Consider the following 15,622-nt stretch of genomic DNA (forward strand, 5'->3'; position numbering starts at 1 on the left):
GATACTGAAGTATTAATATTTCTTCTTGCAAAGTAACGATACAAAAAAGGGATGCAATAGCCTAATGGGAATATGCCAATAAAAGATGTGGATGTAAAATATGAGTTAGTATAACTTCAGAAAGAACTGAAATTAAAAAAAATGGAGGCAAGAATAAAGATGAATTTGGAAGATTTGATATATACATGATTAAACACTGAAAAAATATAGTTGTGAACAAAGCAAATATGAAAATTAATTTTAATCTGGCACATGAAAAAGTACCCAGAATTATTAGTTATCAGAAAAAATAAGTTCAAGTCTCAATCAGCTACTTCTATACACATTAGGATGGCTATGATTAAAAGACAGACAACCCCAAATACTGAGCAGGTAGAGCATCCTGACTCTCATACATTGCTGATATAAATGTAAATGACCCAGTGGGGGCCTACGCTTGTTCTCTGTCTAGCTGTGACCGGCTGAGGAGGCGCGGCGGCATAGGGACGGTACCCTTGCCGGGCTACTACAGCACTAGGGTGTCAGTTGGTCCCGCCCAGAACACTTCAGTTCTGCCCTGGAAGGATATATTTAATAACTGATTGGTGTGTCCCTTGAATACAAGAAAATGGAAACTGAACAGCCAGAGGAAACCTTTCCCAACACCGAAACCAATGGCGAATTTGGTAAACGCCCTGCTGAAGATATGGAAGAGGAACAAGCTTTTAAAAGATCTAGAAACACTGATGAGATGGTTGAATTACGCATTCTGCTTCAGAGCAAGAATGCTGGGGCAGTGATTGGAAAAGGAGGCAAGAATATTAAGGCTCTCCGTACAGACTACAATGCCAGTGTTTCAGTCCCAGACAGCAGTGGCCCCGAGCGCATATTGAGTATCAGTGCTGATATTGAAACGATTGGAGAAATTCTGAAGAAAATCATCCCTACCTTGGAAGAGTACCAACACTATAAAGGAAGCGACTTTGACTGCGAGTTGAGACTGTTGATTCATCAGAGTCTGGCAGGAGGAATTATTGGAGTCAAAGGTGCTAAAATCAAAGAACTTCGAGAGAACACTCAGACAACAATCAAGCTTTTCCAGGAATGTTGTCCTCAATCTACTGACAGAGTCGTTCTTATCGGAGGAAAACCTGATAGGGTGGTAGAGTGCATAAAGATCATCCTTGATCTTATATCAGAGTCTCCCATCAAAGGACGCGCTCAGCCTTACGATCCCAATTTTTATGATGAAACCTATGATTATGGTGGTTTTACAATGATGTTTGATGACCGCCGTGGACGTCCTGTGGGATTTCCCATGCGGGGAAGAGGTGGTTTTGACAGAATGCTGCCTGGTCGGGGTGGGCGTCCCATGCCTCCCTCCAGAAGAGATTATGATGATATGAGCCCTCGTCGAGGACCTCCTCCACCCCCTCCCGGACGAGGTGGCCGGGGAGGTAGTAGAGCTCGGAATCTTCCTCTTCCACCACCACCACCACCTAGAGGAGGAGATCTAATGGCCTATGACAGAAGAGGAAGACCTGGAGACCGTTATGATGGCATGGTTGGTTTCAGTGCTGATGAAACCTGGGATTCTGCAATAGATACATGGAGCCCATCAGAGTGGCAGATGGCTTATGAACCACAGGGTGGCTCTGGATATGATTATTCCTATGCAGGGGGTCGTGGCTCATATGGTGATCTTGGTGGACCTATTATTACTACACAAGTAACTATTCCCAAAGATTTGGCTGGATCTATTATTGGCAAAGGTGGTCAGCGGATTAAACAAATCCGTCATGAGTCAGGAGCTTCGATCAAAATTGATGAGCCTTTAGAAGGATCCGAAGATCGGATCATTACCATTACAGGAACACAGGACCAGATACAGAATGCACAGTATTTGCTGCAGAACAGTGTGAAGCAGTATTCTGGAAAGTTTTTCTAAGACTAGTGAAGAACTGAAGGAGTCCTGCATCTTTTTTTTTTTTATCTGCTTCTGTTTAAAAAGCCAACATTCCTCTGCTTCATAGGTGTTCTGCATTTGAGGTGTAGTGAAATCTTTGCTGTTCACCAGATGTAATGTTTTAGTTCCTTACAAACAGGGTGGGGGTGGGGGAGGGTGTGCAAAAACTAACATTGAAATTTTGAAACAGCAGCAGAGTGAGTGAATTTTAATTTTTGTTCATTGTTGGTGGTTTAAAGAAGTCCCCCCATGTAATTATTGTGAACACTTTGCTTTGTGGTCACTGTAACATTTGGGGTGGTGGGACAGGGAGGAAAAGTAACAGTAGTCCATATGTCCCTGGCATCTATTCAGAGCAGTGTGCAGAATGTAACGCTCTTTTGTAAGAAACGTTTTATGATTTTTAAAATAAATTTAGTGAACCTAAAAAAAAAAAATGTAAATGACCCAACCACTTTGGAACAGGGTTCAGTAGTTTCCTAGAAAGATAAATATATATGTTCCTAACACAGAGAAATTCTACTACTGGATACTGATCCAATAGAAATGAAAACAAGCGTCCATTAAAATGATTTTTGTTGAAGAATATTTATGTCAGCTTTATTCATAGTAACCAGAGGCTGGAAACAATCCAAATATACCTTTACAAGAAAAAAAAAAGATTACAAGGAATATTTATTCTGTGAATAATACTAAGTCATCAAAAGGGATAACTACTAGCATTTCCAGTGTTATAAATGAAATATGACAGATAATGTGCTGAGTCAAAGAATCTGGATGCAAGATAGCACATACTCTGTGATTTAATGTATATGAGTTCTAGAACAGGCAAACCTAACTATATACGTATTTTAATTGAAATAGTAGTTGTCTGTGGGGGCAGGGGAATATAGATTTAAAAAGACATAGGAGAATTTTCCAAGATGATAGAAATATTTTGTATCTTGATGTGATGTGAGTTAAAGAAGTGTATCCATTTGTCAAAATTAAATAGTCATAGTTTGTGGATTTAAATTTATTACATATATGCATTAACTAAAAAATGCATTCAATAGTAATGAATAATGAAGTGGAATTTGGAGAGTGGGTATAAGGATAGAAAAAATAAAAATGATGGAATGTCATTATTTGTTGAAGCTGAGAGATAGCTGCGAGGAAATTCATTCAATCATTTGCTTTCTTTATATTGACTTGAATTCTTCCCAAATAGTTGAAACTCTAAAATAAGGAAGAACTTCATTCAAAATATAGAATTAGCATAATACTCCAAAGAAAGATGCTTTTTTTGGCCTGCATTCTATTTTATCTGTTATTAAAATCATGAGTCATATTTCCTTTGTTCTTATATTGGCATGTTATTTCTTTGCCAATTATTTTCATTTTAACCATCTAAATTTCTTTAAGTATATTTCTTTACATGGTCTTGAGTTGGACCATTTTGCTTTGTTAGCCAAACTAAAAAAATTTTTCGTGTAACATGTTATAAGCTCACATTACTGATGTGACTGATAGATTGTCTTAGTTCTACAATATTGATTTATTTCTTTATTCTTTATTTTATATTGGAGTATAGTTGTTACTTTTAATGTCTTTTACTTTGCCAGTTTATTCATATTTTTTATTTCTATTGATGCCGAGAAGGTATATACTTTTGCTCCTGTACTTACCTTTATATAATAATTTATATAATACATTTACTCACCTGTTTCTTAGGAAACTTAGTTTTTACTATGAGAAATACTAAAATTAGATTATACCATCTTCTTTCCCCATTTCTCTGTTTGTTCTCTTTCTTCAGTTTTAATCACTGGTAAAGTTTTAGTTTTGATATTTTATCCCTAAATGTATTAACTTCTACTTGCTTTGTGAATCTCAAGTTATATACTATTATCAGTTCAGTTCAGTCATTCAGTCATGTGCAACTCTTTGTGACCCCATGGACTGCAGCACGTCAGGCTTCACTGTCCATCACCAGCTCCTGGAACTTGCTCAAACTGATGTCCATTGAATCAGTGATGCCACCAACCATCTTATCTTCTGTCATCCCCTTCACCTCCTGCCTTCAATCTTTCTCAGCAACAGGGCCTTTTCCAATGAGTCAGTGCTTCACATTAGGTGGCCAAAGTATTGGAATTTCAACTTTAGCATCAGTTCTGCCAATGAATACTCAGAGGACTGATTTCCTTTAGACTTGACAGGTTGGATCTCCTTGCAGTCCAAGGGACTCTCAAGAGTCTTCTCCAACACCACAGTTCAAAAGCATTAATTCTTTGGTGCACAGCTTTCTTTATAGTCCAACTGTCACATCCATACATGACTACTAGAAAAACCATAGCTTTAACTAGATGGACCTTTGTTGGTAAAGTAACGTCTCTGCTTTTTAATATGCTATCTAGGTTGGTCATAGCTTTTCTTCCAAGGAGCAAGTGTCTTTTAAATTCATGGCTGCAGTTTCCATCTGCAGTGATTTTGGAGCGGAAGAAAATAAAGTCTGTCACTGTTTCCATTGTTTCGCCATCTATTTTCCATGAAGTGTTGGGACAGGAAGCCATGATCTTGGCCTTTTGAATGTTGAGATTTAAGCCAACTTTTCCACTGTCCTCTTTCACTTTCATCAAGAGGCTTTTTAGTTCCTCACTGCTTTTTGCCATAAGGATGGTGTCATCTGAGGTTAAAGATATTTCTCCTGGCAGTCTTGATTTGAACTTGGCTTCATCCAGCCTGGCATTTCACATGATGTCTTGAGAATATTAGAAATAAGCAGAGTGACAGTATACAGCCTTGACGTGCTCCTTTTCCTGTTTGGAACCAGTCTGTTGTTCCATGTCCAGTTCTAACTGTTGCTTCTTGACCTGCATACAGATTTCTCAGAAGGCAGATCAGGTGGTCTGGTATTGCCATATCTTGAAGAATTTTCCACAGTTTGTGGTTATCCACAAAGGCTTTGGCTTAGTCAATAAGGCTGAAGAGATGTTTTTCTGTGATTTCTTGCTTTTTCTATGATCCAGTGGTTGTTAGCAATTTTATCTCTGGTTCCTCTGCTTTTTCTAAATCAAACTTGAACATCTGGAAGTTCACAGTTCATGTACTGTTGAAGCCTGGCTGAGAGAATTTTAAGCATTACTTTGCTAGTGTGTGAGATGAGTGCAATTGTGCAGTAGTTTGAGCATTCTTTGGCATTACCTTTCTTTGGGATTAGAATGAAAACTGACCTTTTGAGTCCTGTAGCCACTGCTGAGTTTTCCAATTTGGTGGCATATTGAGTGCAGCACTTTCACAGCATCAACTCTTAGGAATTGAAATAACTCAGTTGGAAATCTATCACCTCCACTAGCTTTGCTCGTAATGATGCTTCCTAAGGCTCACTTGACATTGCATTGCAGGATGTCTGGCTCTAGGTGAGTGACCACACCATTGTGGTTATCTGGGTCATTAAGACCTTTTTTGGATAGTTCTCTATATTCTTGCAACCTCTTCTTAATATCTTCTGCTTCATTTAGATCCCTACCATTCCTGTCCTTAATTGTGCCCATCTTTGCATTAAATTTTCCCTTGATATCTCTAATTTTCTTAATATATCTCTAGTCTTTCTCATACTATTATTGTTTTCCTGTATTTCTTTTTCTTTTTTCGTTTTCTTTTTTTTTTTTTTTTTTTTTTGCAGTGATCATTAAGAAAGGCTTTCTTATCTCCTTAATATTCTCTGGAACTCTACATTCAAATGGGTATATCTTTCCTTTTCTCCTTTGCCTTTCAGTTCAGTTCAGTTGCTGAGTCATGTCCGACTCTTTGTGACCCCATGAATTGCAGCACGCCAGGCCTCCCTGTCCATCACTAACCCCCAGAGTTCACTCAGACTCACGTCCATTGAGTCAGTGATGCCATCCAGCCATCTCATCCTTGGTCATCCCCTTCTCCTCCTACCCTCAATCCCTCCCAGCATCAGAGTCTTTTCCAATGAGTCAACTCTTCACATGAGGTGGCCAAAGTACTGGAGTTTCAGCTTTAGCATCATTCCTTCCAAAGAACACCCAGGGCTGATCTCCTTCAGAATGGACTGGTTGGATCTCCTTGCAGTCCAAGGGACTCTCAAGGGTCTTCTCAAACACCACAGTTCAAAAGCATCAATTCTTTGGCACTCAGCTTTCTTCACAATCCAACTCTCACATCCATACATGACTACTGGAAAAATCATAGCCTTGACTTGATGGACCTTAGTCGGCAAAGTAATGTCTCTGCTTTTGAATATGGTATTTAGGTTGGTCATAATGTTCTTCCAAGGAGTAAGCGTCTTTTAATTTCATGGCTGCAATCACCATCTGCAGTGATTTTGGAGCCCCCAGATATGAAGTCTGACACTATTTCCACTGTTGCCCCATCTATTTCTCATGAAGTGATGGGACCAGATGCCATGATCTTCGTTTTCTGAATGTTGAGCTTCAAGCCAACTTTTTCACTCTCCTCTTTCACTTTCATCAAGAGGCGTTTTAGTTCCTTTTCACTTTCTGCCATAAGGGTGGTGTCATCTGCATATCTGAGGTTATTGATATTTCTCCCGGCAATCTTGATTCCAGCTTGTGCTTCTTCCAGCCCAGCATTTCTCATGATGTACTCTGCATTTAAGTTAAATAAGGAGGGTGACAATATACAGCCTCGACGTACTCCTTTTCCTATTTGGAACCAGTCTGTTGTTCCATGTCCAGTTCTAACTGTTGCTTCTTGACCTGCATACAGATTTCTCAAGAGGCAAGTCAGGTGGTCTGGTATTTCCATCTCTTTCAGAATTTTCCACAGTTTCTTGTGATCCACACAGTCAAAGGCTTTGGCATAGTTAATAAAGCAGAAATAGATGTTTTTCTGGAACTCTTTTGCTTTTTCCATGATCCAGCGGATGTTGGCAATTTGATCTCTGGCTCCTCTGCCTTTTCTAAAACCAGCTTGAACATTTGGAAGTTCATGGTTCACATATTGCTAAAGCCTGGCTTGGAGAATTTTGAGCATTACTTTACTAGCATGTGAGATGAGTGCAATTGTGTGGTAGTTTGAACATTCTTTGGCATTGCCTTTCTTTGGGATTGGAATGAAAACTGACCTTTTCCAGTCCTGTGGCCACTGCTGAGTTTTCCAAATTTGCTGGCATATTGAGTGCAACATTTCCACAGCATCATCTTTCACGATTTTGAGTAGCTCAACTGGATTTCCATCACCTCCAGTAGCTTTGTTCATAGTGATGCTTTCTAGGGCCCACTTGACTTCACATTCCAGGATGTCTGGCTCTAGGTGAGTGATCACACCATCGTGATTATCTTCATCATGATTATCTTGAAGATCTTTTCTGTACAACTCTTCTGTGTATTCTTGCCACCTCTTCTTCATATCTTCTGCTTCTGTTAGGTCCATACCCTTTCTATCCTTTATCGAGCCCATCTTTGCATGAAATGTTCCCTTGGTATCTCTCATTTTCTTGAAGAGATCTCTAGTCTTTCCCATTCTGTTGTTTTCCTCTATTTCTTTGCATTGATCACTGAGGAAGGCTTTCTTATCTCTTCTTGCTATTCTTTGAAACTCTGCATTCAGATGCTTATATCTTTCCTTGTCTCCTTTGCTTTTCACTTCTCTTCTTTTCACAGCTATTTGTAAGGCCTCCCCAGACAGCCATGTTGTTTTTTTGCATTTCTTTCCATGAGGATGGTCTTGATCCCTGTCTCCTGTACAGTGTCACGAACCTCATTCCATAGTTCATCAGGCACTCTATCAGATCTAGTCCCTTAAATCTATTTCTCACTTCCACTGTATAATCATAAGGGATTTGATTTAGGTCATACCTGAATGGCCGAGTGGTTTTCCTTACTTTCTTCAATTTAAGTCTGAATTTGTCAATAAGGAGTTCATGACCTGAGCCATGGTCAGCTCATAGTCTTGTTTTTGCTGACTGTATAGAACTTTTCCATCTTTGGCTGCAAAGAATATAATCACTCTGATTTCAGTGTTGACCACCTGGTGATGTCTATGTGTAGAGTCTTCTCTCGTGTTGTTGGAAGAGGGTGTTTGCTAAGACCAGTGCATTTTCTTGGCAAAACTCTATTAGTTTTTGCCCTGCTTCATTCCAAGGCCAAATCTGCCTGTTACTCCAGGTGTTTCTTGACTTCTTAATTTTGCATTCCAGTCCCGTATAATGAAAAGGACATATTTTCTGGGTGTTAGTTCTAAAAGGTTTATAGGTCTTCATAGAATCATTCAACTTCAGCTTCTTCAGCATTACTGGTTGGGGTATAGACTTGGATTACTGTGATACCGAATGGTTTGCCTTGGAAATGAACAGAGATCATTCTGTAGTTTTTGAGATTGCATCCAAGTACTTCATTTCAGACTCTTTTGTTGACCATGATGGCTACTGCATTTCTTCTAAGGCATTCCTGCACGCAGTAATAAATATAATGGTCATCTGAGTTAAATTCACCCATTCCATCCATTTTAGTTCGCTGATTCTTAGAATTTCAATGTTCACTCTTGCCATCTCTTGTTTGACCACTTCCAATTTGCCTTGATTCATGGACCTGACATTCCAGGTTCCTATGCAATATTGCTCCTACAGCATCGGAGCTTGCTTCTATCACCAGTCACATCCACAACTGGGTATTGTTTTTGCTTTGGCTCCGTCCCTTCATTCTTTCTGGAGTTATTTCTCCACTGATCTCCAGTAGCATATTGGGCACCTACTGACCTGGGGAGTTCCTCTTTCAGTATCCTGTCATTTTGCGTTTTCGTACTGTTCATGGGGTTCTCAAGGCAAGAGTAGTGAAGTGGCTTGCCACTCCCTTCTCCTTTGCCTTTAGCATCTCTGTTTTTCACAGATATTTGTAAGGCCTCCTCAGACAACGATTTTGCCTTTTTGCATTTCTTTTTCTTGAGGATGGTTTTGATAATTGCCTCCTGTACAATGTCACGAACCTCTATACTTCATTTCAGGCACTCTGTGTATCAGATCTAATCCCTTGAATCTATTTCTCACTTCTACACTATAATCCTAAGGGATTTGATGTAGGTCATAACTGAATGGTCCAATGGTTTTCCCTATTTTCTTTAATTTAAGTCTGAATTTGGCAATAAGGAGTTTATGATCTGGGCCACAGTGAGCTCTTGGTCTTATTTTTGTTGACTATATAGAGCTTCACCATCTTTGGCTGCAAAGGCTATTATCAATCTGATTTCGGTGTTGACTATCTAGTGATGTCCATGTATGGAGTTGTCTCTTGTGTTTTTGGAAGAGGGTGTTTGCTATGACCAATGCATTCTCTTGGAAAAACAGTTAGCCTTTTCCCTAGATCATTTTTTCCTCCTTCTGTTTGTATACTATTAAACTCCCTATTAATAGTTATGAAAATACCAGGAAACTAATTCTACTTTCTGTTAATTCCTTCCCTTCTTATATTTTTTCAGTTGTGGAATATCTCTTTTCTTAGAGTGTATTACATTTATATAGTATTCTGTCAAGATTTTTTTTTTTTTGGTTTTTATTGTATAGTTAATGATTTTTATTGTATAGTTAAAAATATTCCGTTTGAATCCCCATGAACCTTACAATGGAGTATCCCAGTCATTTTGTTGTGGTAGAAGTTCATTCACTAGTAGGTTCCTGAGGAAGAGCTCATGGGAATGATATTCCCAGATGTCTAGCTTGTTCCTAACTTGATTTGATTGGTTATCAATGGCCTTATCTTTGAAGGATATAAAAGTCTGTCTCATATTTCTTTCCTTGATTGTTATAAAAAATATTCTGTTGCTTTCTTAACCTAAACATGTATTTTCCCTTGTTTTGTTTTTATTGAGGTAAAACTCACTCTTCAGTGTGTGGTTCTGAAGCTTCCAGATGCCTTCAGGTAGGTGTCAGAGTTTACCTGCTTGTGGTTGTACTACTGAGGTCCTCATTTCCGCACTGTCTGTGAACTAGGGGTTGTTCTCAGCTTCTAAAGTCTGTCTGCACTCCTTGACTCATGCCATCTCCCTCTCATGGCCAGAAGTGGTGGGTTGAGTCCTCCTTGTGCTTTGATTCTCTCTGACCTCCTCTTTTACCTCATTTATCCTGCCTCTTTTGCTGCATTTCTCTGGCTGACTCTTCTGCCTGCCTTCCTCATCTTTTTTCCAAGGACTTATTTGATTAAATTGGGCCTACCCAGGTAATCCATAACAGTCTCTCTTTTTAAAGTCAATTGATTAGTAACTTTAATTATTTCTGCAAAGTCTATCCACAACAGTACCTAAAAATAGTGTTTAAATAGGATATCTTTATGACACAAATGAGAATTTTAGGGAGACATCTTTAGAGTTCTACCTAACATACTTACATAACAAAAATTCACTGGATTTCACTCATAAGGAACATATAAATTAAACATATACTGAGCTACCATTTTCCACTACTGCATAAACAAATATCAAATAGTATAATATAGTGATGAAGAAGAGGGGTACCAGAACTTGGATATATTGTGAGAAGGAGTTATAAGTGATAAGACATCTATAGAGGCAACATGGCAAAATCTATCAAAGTTAAACACACTGATACCTATTTATTCAGAAATTCAACTTCTGGAAAAGTTTCTATAAATATCACATAAGTATAATATGACCTATGTACAAAGTTGGTTACTGCACCTTGATTTTTGTAGCAAAATACACAAGGAAACCTAAAGATCCAAGGGATTTAATAAGTCAGTGTAATTTGATATCAATAGAATGCAGTACCTAGAATTCAATAAAATGCAAACAATGATGAATCTCTTCATATACTATTATGTGATAACAAGCAGTATATATTATTTTAAAAAGACATTCTAGAACAGTGGATATTGTATGAAACCAAGAGGAGAAGTAGAATTATACATACCTATTTGGATGCTTTCATGGAAGAGAAATTGGTGGCAACTGGTAGCAAGGGTGGGACCTTTTGGAATGTTTTTGAACCTTGGATCACATAAGTGCACAAAATCTTCAATAATTAAATGAATAAACTTTGTAAAGTTCTTTCTGCTATCATTTCTTAAAGGCAATATTTTTTACTGGAGAAGCTATTTAATGATCACTTACTGTGTCCTAAGCAGTCTGCAGAAGATTTTGAGGGCATCATGTCTTTCCATCTTTAGAGTGGCATATATGGTTAGTTCTATTCTCCTATTTTACAGAGCCCAATCTGCAGTCACATGCTGAAGTCTCTTGTGTTACACCTCCCACAGAGACTCCTTGAAAAACTTCAGTGACAATGAATGTTCCATGAAGCGATTTTCTCGGAAGCAGTCCCTCATGGATTAAGGCAGGTTTCATGCTAGAAAGTTTGTCTCAAATATGCTCTCCTTACACTCTCCATACATTTGTCCAGTTAGCCCCATGGAGCCACCATGAAAGTTCTAATTGATCCCTCTTGATTATGACAGCTCTTCAGACTTTCTCTTTCTATGTCACACTCTCCAAGATTCTCTCTCTCTCATACAAGATTTCAGTTTTGTTTTGTTTTGTTTTTCCCACCTGCATAACAGATAATTTTCAGGGTGCTCCACTCCAGTTTGTCACTGTTTTTGATAGAATATTTTTCCAGGGCATATTGACTAGCAGAAAGTAGACAGGAATTATTACATTGCTGAGCATCATCCTATTAACATAGAATAAAATAGATTATCTTTATGACAAGAGGATCAGGCTGCTAATTTGTATAGAACAGACAAGCATATACAACCTTTAATTATTTTTCACATTTGCAACTCATAGATTTCCCATCTCTGAGAAAGAGATGGAGAAAGAGAGAAGAGAGTGAAGATTCTTTGCCTTATGGACATGATGTTAATATTATACCCATTCCAATTAGATTAATTCTTTATTGGGACTAGTTAGTTCCAATTCCAATTAGTTTCTTTTAGAGTCAGCTTGTTTAAAAAAAAAGAATCTAAATTTAGAAAAATGTAGTGGAAAAATTAGGGGGAAGTTAAAAATGAAAAAAGAAATATCAGAAAAAGCTAAAAATACATGCCAGTGTGAATTCAGGTAGTTGTTTTCATTAATGAAATATCCAGTGAAGTTTCAGGATTTTCATAGTAAATATTTGAAATACTTGATTAGTGTCTAGATTTCAGACCACTAAAAAATTACATCAGTAAATTATATAAATAGCTAACATTTATAGAAGCTCATTGTAAAGCAGTAACTATGAGGGCTTCAGTGAATTACATTATTTTGTTTCACAAAAATCATGTAATATAGATAGTGTATTATTAATACCTCCATTTTTGAAGATAAGGAAACAGAGGCCTGGGGTTACCCTGGAGCAGTTAACTAAGTTGCTCAAGATCACAGAACAAATTATCAATGAAACTAATATTCAAAACCAACAAGTTCAGTTTTGAAGTAAATGACATATGGATAATTATATAACCAATCTATACAGGGCCAAGTTTGCTTGAGTTTATTCTCAAAATAGGTAAAAACATAAAAATTCGGGAATATGCAGAATCAATAATACCTATAGACAAAAGAAAAGTTGCATTAGAAATAGAAATTCAGTCATAGAAAGCAAAACAGTGGGTGCAGTGGTAGGCTTTCAAATCCTACAGTCTAGGTTTGAATTCAACTCTGCTACTCACCAGAAGTGAGGCTGTGGGCAGATGACCGACCCTGGGGGAGCTCAGTGTCTTTGTCTGTGAAATGAAGGTAATAATATCTCCTTCAAAGGACTCTTACCAAGAACAAATGCAATAATGTATGCAAATCACTTCCCAGTGCCAGACACATAGTATGCACTTAATAAATGATGGCTATTATATTATTATTATAGTCAAGTTTGAGTCATGACACCGGAGGAAACTTATGCCTAGTAAATTCAATTTTCTCCCTCAGTGAAGTTGCTCATGTCCCTAACCTTCAGTAGTGTCTAATTCAGGAATGTATGCTCAATAATTAATCATATATTATATTTTATTGCATTAGCTAATGTTGCTTTCCGCTTTTAGCTGTTTCAAAACTTCTTGGGGAATTTGTCATTTTTTTCATTAACTGAATGAAATTGTAAAATAAGAAATCTAGAGAATACTTTTTTTCCTACTATTTCTAAATTAAAGGGTACTTTTCCGTCCATGGCAGAACATTTATCTTGTATTACAAAGTCCATCAAAATGTCTCTAACAATGTCAGTTTCTATGACTGGAGAACAAATATAATTTAGGGTCAAATTTAGCAGAGTATGTAACTAAGAGTCTGGGAGAGAACGTTTATCAATGCAGAGTCATTAGTACATGTAAAGGAAATAATTTTGTTCAAAATGAAGTTATTATTTACTTAGCTTTTAGTACTCATTTATTTTTCACACTATTTGCAGCACTGTTAATTGTTAACATTGTTAGGCACAATCCTCAGAATGTTTTCAGGTTTCCAAGGATTTATCTCTCCCAGAGAAGTCTTTCCAGGCACAAAGGACAAAGGACCCTGCTGCTACTGCTGCTGCTGCAGCTGCTGAGTCGCTTCAATCGTGTCCAACTCTGAGCGAGCCCATAGACGGCAGCCCACCAGGCTCCTCCATCCCTGGGATTCTCCAGGCAAGAATACTGGAGTGGGTTGCAATTTCCTTCTCCAATGCATGCATGCATGCTAAGTCGCATCAGTGGTGTCCGACTCTGTGAGACCCTACGGACAGCAGCCCACCAGGCTCCTCCGTCCACAGGATTCTCCAGGCAAGAATACTAGAGTCGATTGCCATTTCCTTCTTGTGACTCAGACGGTAAAGTATCTGACCACGATGCAGGCAACCAGGGTTCGATCCCTGGGCTGGGAAGATCCCCGGAGAAGGAAATGGAAACCCACTCCAGAATTCTTGCCCGGAAAATTCCATGGACAGAGGAGCCTGGTAAGCTACAGTTCATGGTGTCGCAAAGAGTCGGACACAACTGAGTGACTTCACTTTCTTTCTTTCTTTCTTTTCTCCAAGACCAAGGACCCTAGAAATGATCAATTCTTAGACAAGTTTCATTCAAGTAGAAAATTTATATAATCATATTTAATGTTTTTTAAGTTATAACACAACACAGTTTTATTCATGGAAACTATATCATTGGATAGTGTGGTCAAAATTAAACCATATCCAGTAACTTTTCTGCATTAAACCGGATTCAGTTCCATTCACTTTAGTAGCTCAGTCATGTTCAATCATGTCCAACTCTTCCCAACCCCATGAACTGCAGCACACCAGGCTTCCCTGTTCATCACCAACTCGCAGAGTTTACTCAAACTCATGTCTGTTGAGTTGGTGATACCATCCAACCATCTCATCCTCTGTCATCCCCTTCTCCTCCTGCCCTCAATTTTTCCCAGCATCAGGGTCTTTTCCAATGAGTCACCTCTTCGCATCAGGTGGCTAAAGCATTAGAGTTTCAGCTTCAACATCAGCCCTCCAATGAACACCCAGGACTGATCTCCTTTAGAATGGATTGGTTGGATCTCCTTGCAACCCAAGGGACTCTCAAGAGTCTTCTCCAGCACCACAGTTCAAAAGCATCAATTCCTCAACACTCAGCTTTTTTTACAGTCCAACTCTGACATCCATACATGACTACTGGTAAAACCATAGCTTTGACTAGACAGACCTTTGTTGGCAAAGTAATGTCCCTGCTTTTTAATATGCTGTCTAGGTTGGTCATAACTTTTCTTCCAATGAGTAAGTGTCTTTTAATTTCAAGGCTGCAGTCACAATCTGCAGTGATTTGGGAGCCCCCCAAAATAAAGTCAGCCACTGTTACCACTATTTCCCCATCTATTTGCCATGAAATGATGGGACCAGATGCCATGATCTTTGCTTTCCAAATGTTGATTTTTAGGCCAACTTTTTCACTCTCCTCTTTCACTTTCATCAAGAGGCTTTTTAGTTGTTCACTTTCTGCAATAAGGGTGTTATCATCTGCATATCTGAGGTTATTGATATTTTTCCCAGCAATCTTGATTCCAGCTTGTGCTTCATCCAGCCCCGCGTTTCTCATAATGTACTCTGCATAAAAGTTAAATAAGCAGGGTGACAATATACGGCCTCGATGTACTCCTTTTCCTATTTGGAACCAGTCTGTTGTTCCATGTCCAGTTCTAACTGTTGCTTCCTGGCCTGCATACAGATTTCTCAAGTGGCAGGTCTGGTGGTCTGGTATTCCCATCTCTCTCAGAATTTTCCACAGTTTATTGTGATCACACAGTCAAAGGCTTTGACATAGTCAATAAAGGAGAAATAGATGTTTTTCTGGAACTCTTTTGCTTTTTCCATGATCCAGCAGATGTTGGCAATTTGATCTCTGGTTCCTCTGTCTTTTCTAATTCCAGCTTGAACATCCAGAAGTTCACGTTTCACATTTTTCTGAAGCCTGTCTTGGAGAATTTTTGGCATTATTTTGATTACTTAGATCTCTTTGATCTAGCAATACATCATTGCAGTTGTGCAGTAGTTTGACCATTCTTTGGTATTGCCTTTCTTTGGAATTGGAATGAAAACTGACCTTTTCCAGTCCCATGGCCACGGCTGAGTTTTTCAAATTTGCTGGCATATTGAGTACAGCACTTTCACAGCATCATCTTTCAGGATTTGAAATAACTCCACTGGAATTCCATCACCTCCACTAGCTTTGTTCGTAGTAATGCTTCCTAAGGCTCATTTGA

The 15,622-nt window shown here is 38.5% G+C and overlaps 1 protein-coding gene across 1 annotated transcript; it reads left to right on the top strand.

The window, feature by feature from the left end:
• The first annotated feature begins 421 nt into the window (after positions 1 to 421).
• On the top strand, positions 422 to 2,382 carry LOC101113221 (heterogeneous nuclear ribonucleoprotein K). Its single transcript, XM_004006252.5, has one exon. It carries the CDS (start codon positions 608 to 610, stop codon positions 1,925 to 1,927), a length of 1,320 nt encoding a protein of 439 aa, XP_004006301.2. The 5' UTR covers positions 422 to 607; the 3' UTR covers positions 1,928 to 2,382.
• The last annotated feature ends 13,240 nt before the right edge of the window (positions 2,383 to 15,622 follow it).

Source organism: Ovis aries, chromosome 3, assembly GCF_016772045.2.
Source record: "Ovis aries strain OAR_USU_Benz2616 breed Rambouillet chromosome 3, ARS-UI_Ramb_v3.0, whole genome shotgun sequence".
Lineage (NCBI taxonomy): Eukaryota > Metazoa > Chordata > Mammalia > Artiodactyla > Bovidae > Ovis > Ovis aries.

Bases quoted from the DNA above. Each gene is read 5' to 3' on its own strand.
- LOC101113221 (XM_004006252.5), top strand. From the start codon at position 608: ATGGAAACTGAACAGCCAGAGGAAACCTTTCCCAACACCGAAACCAAT.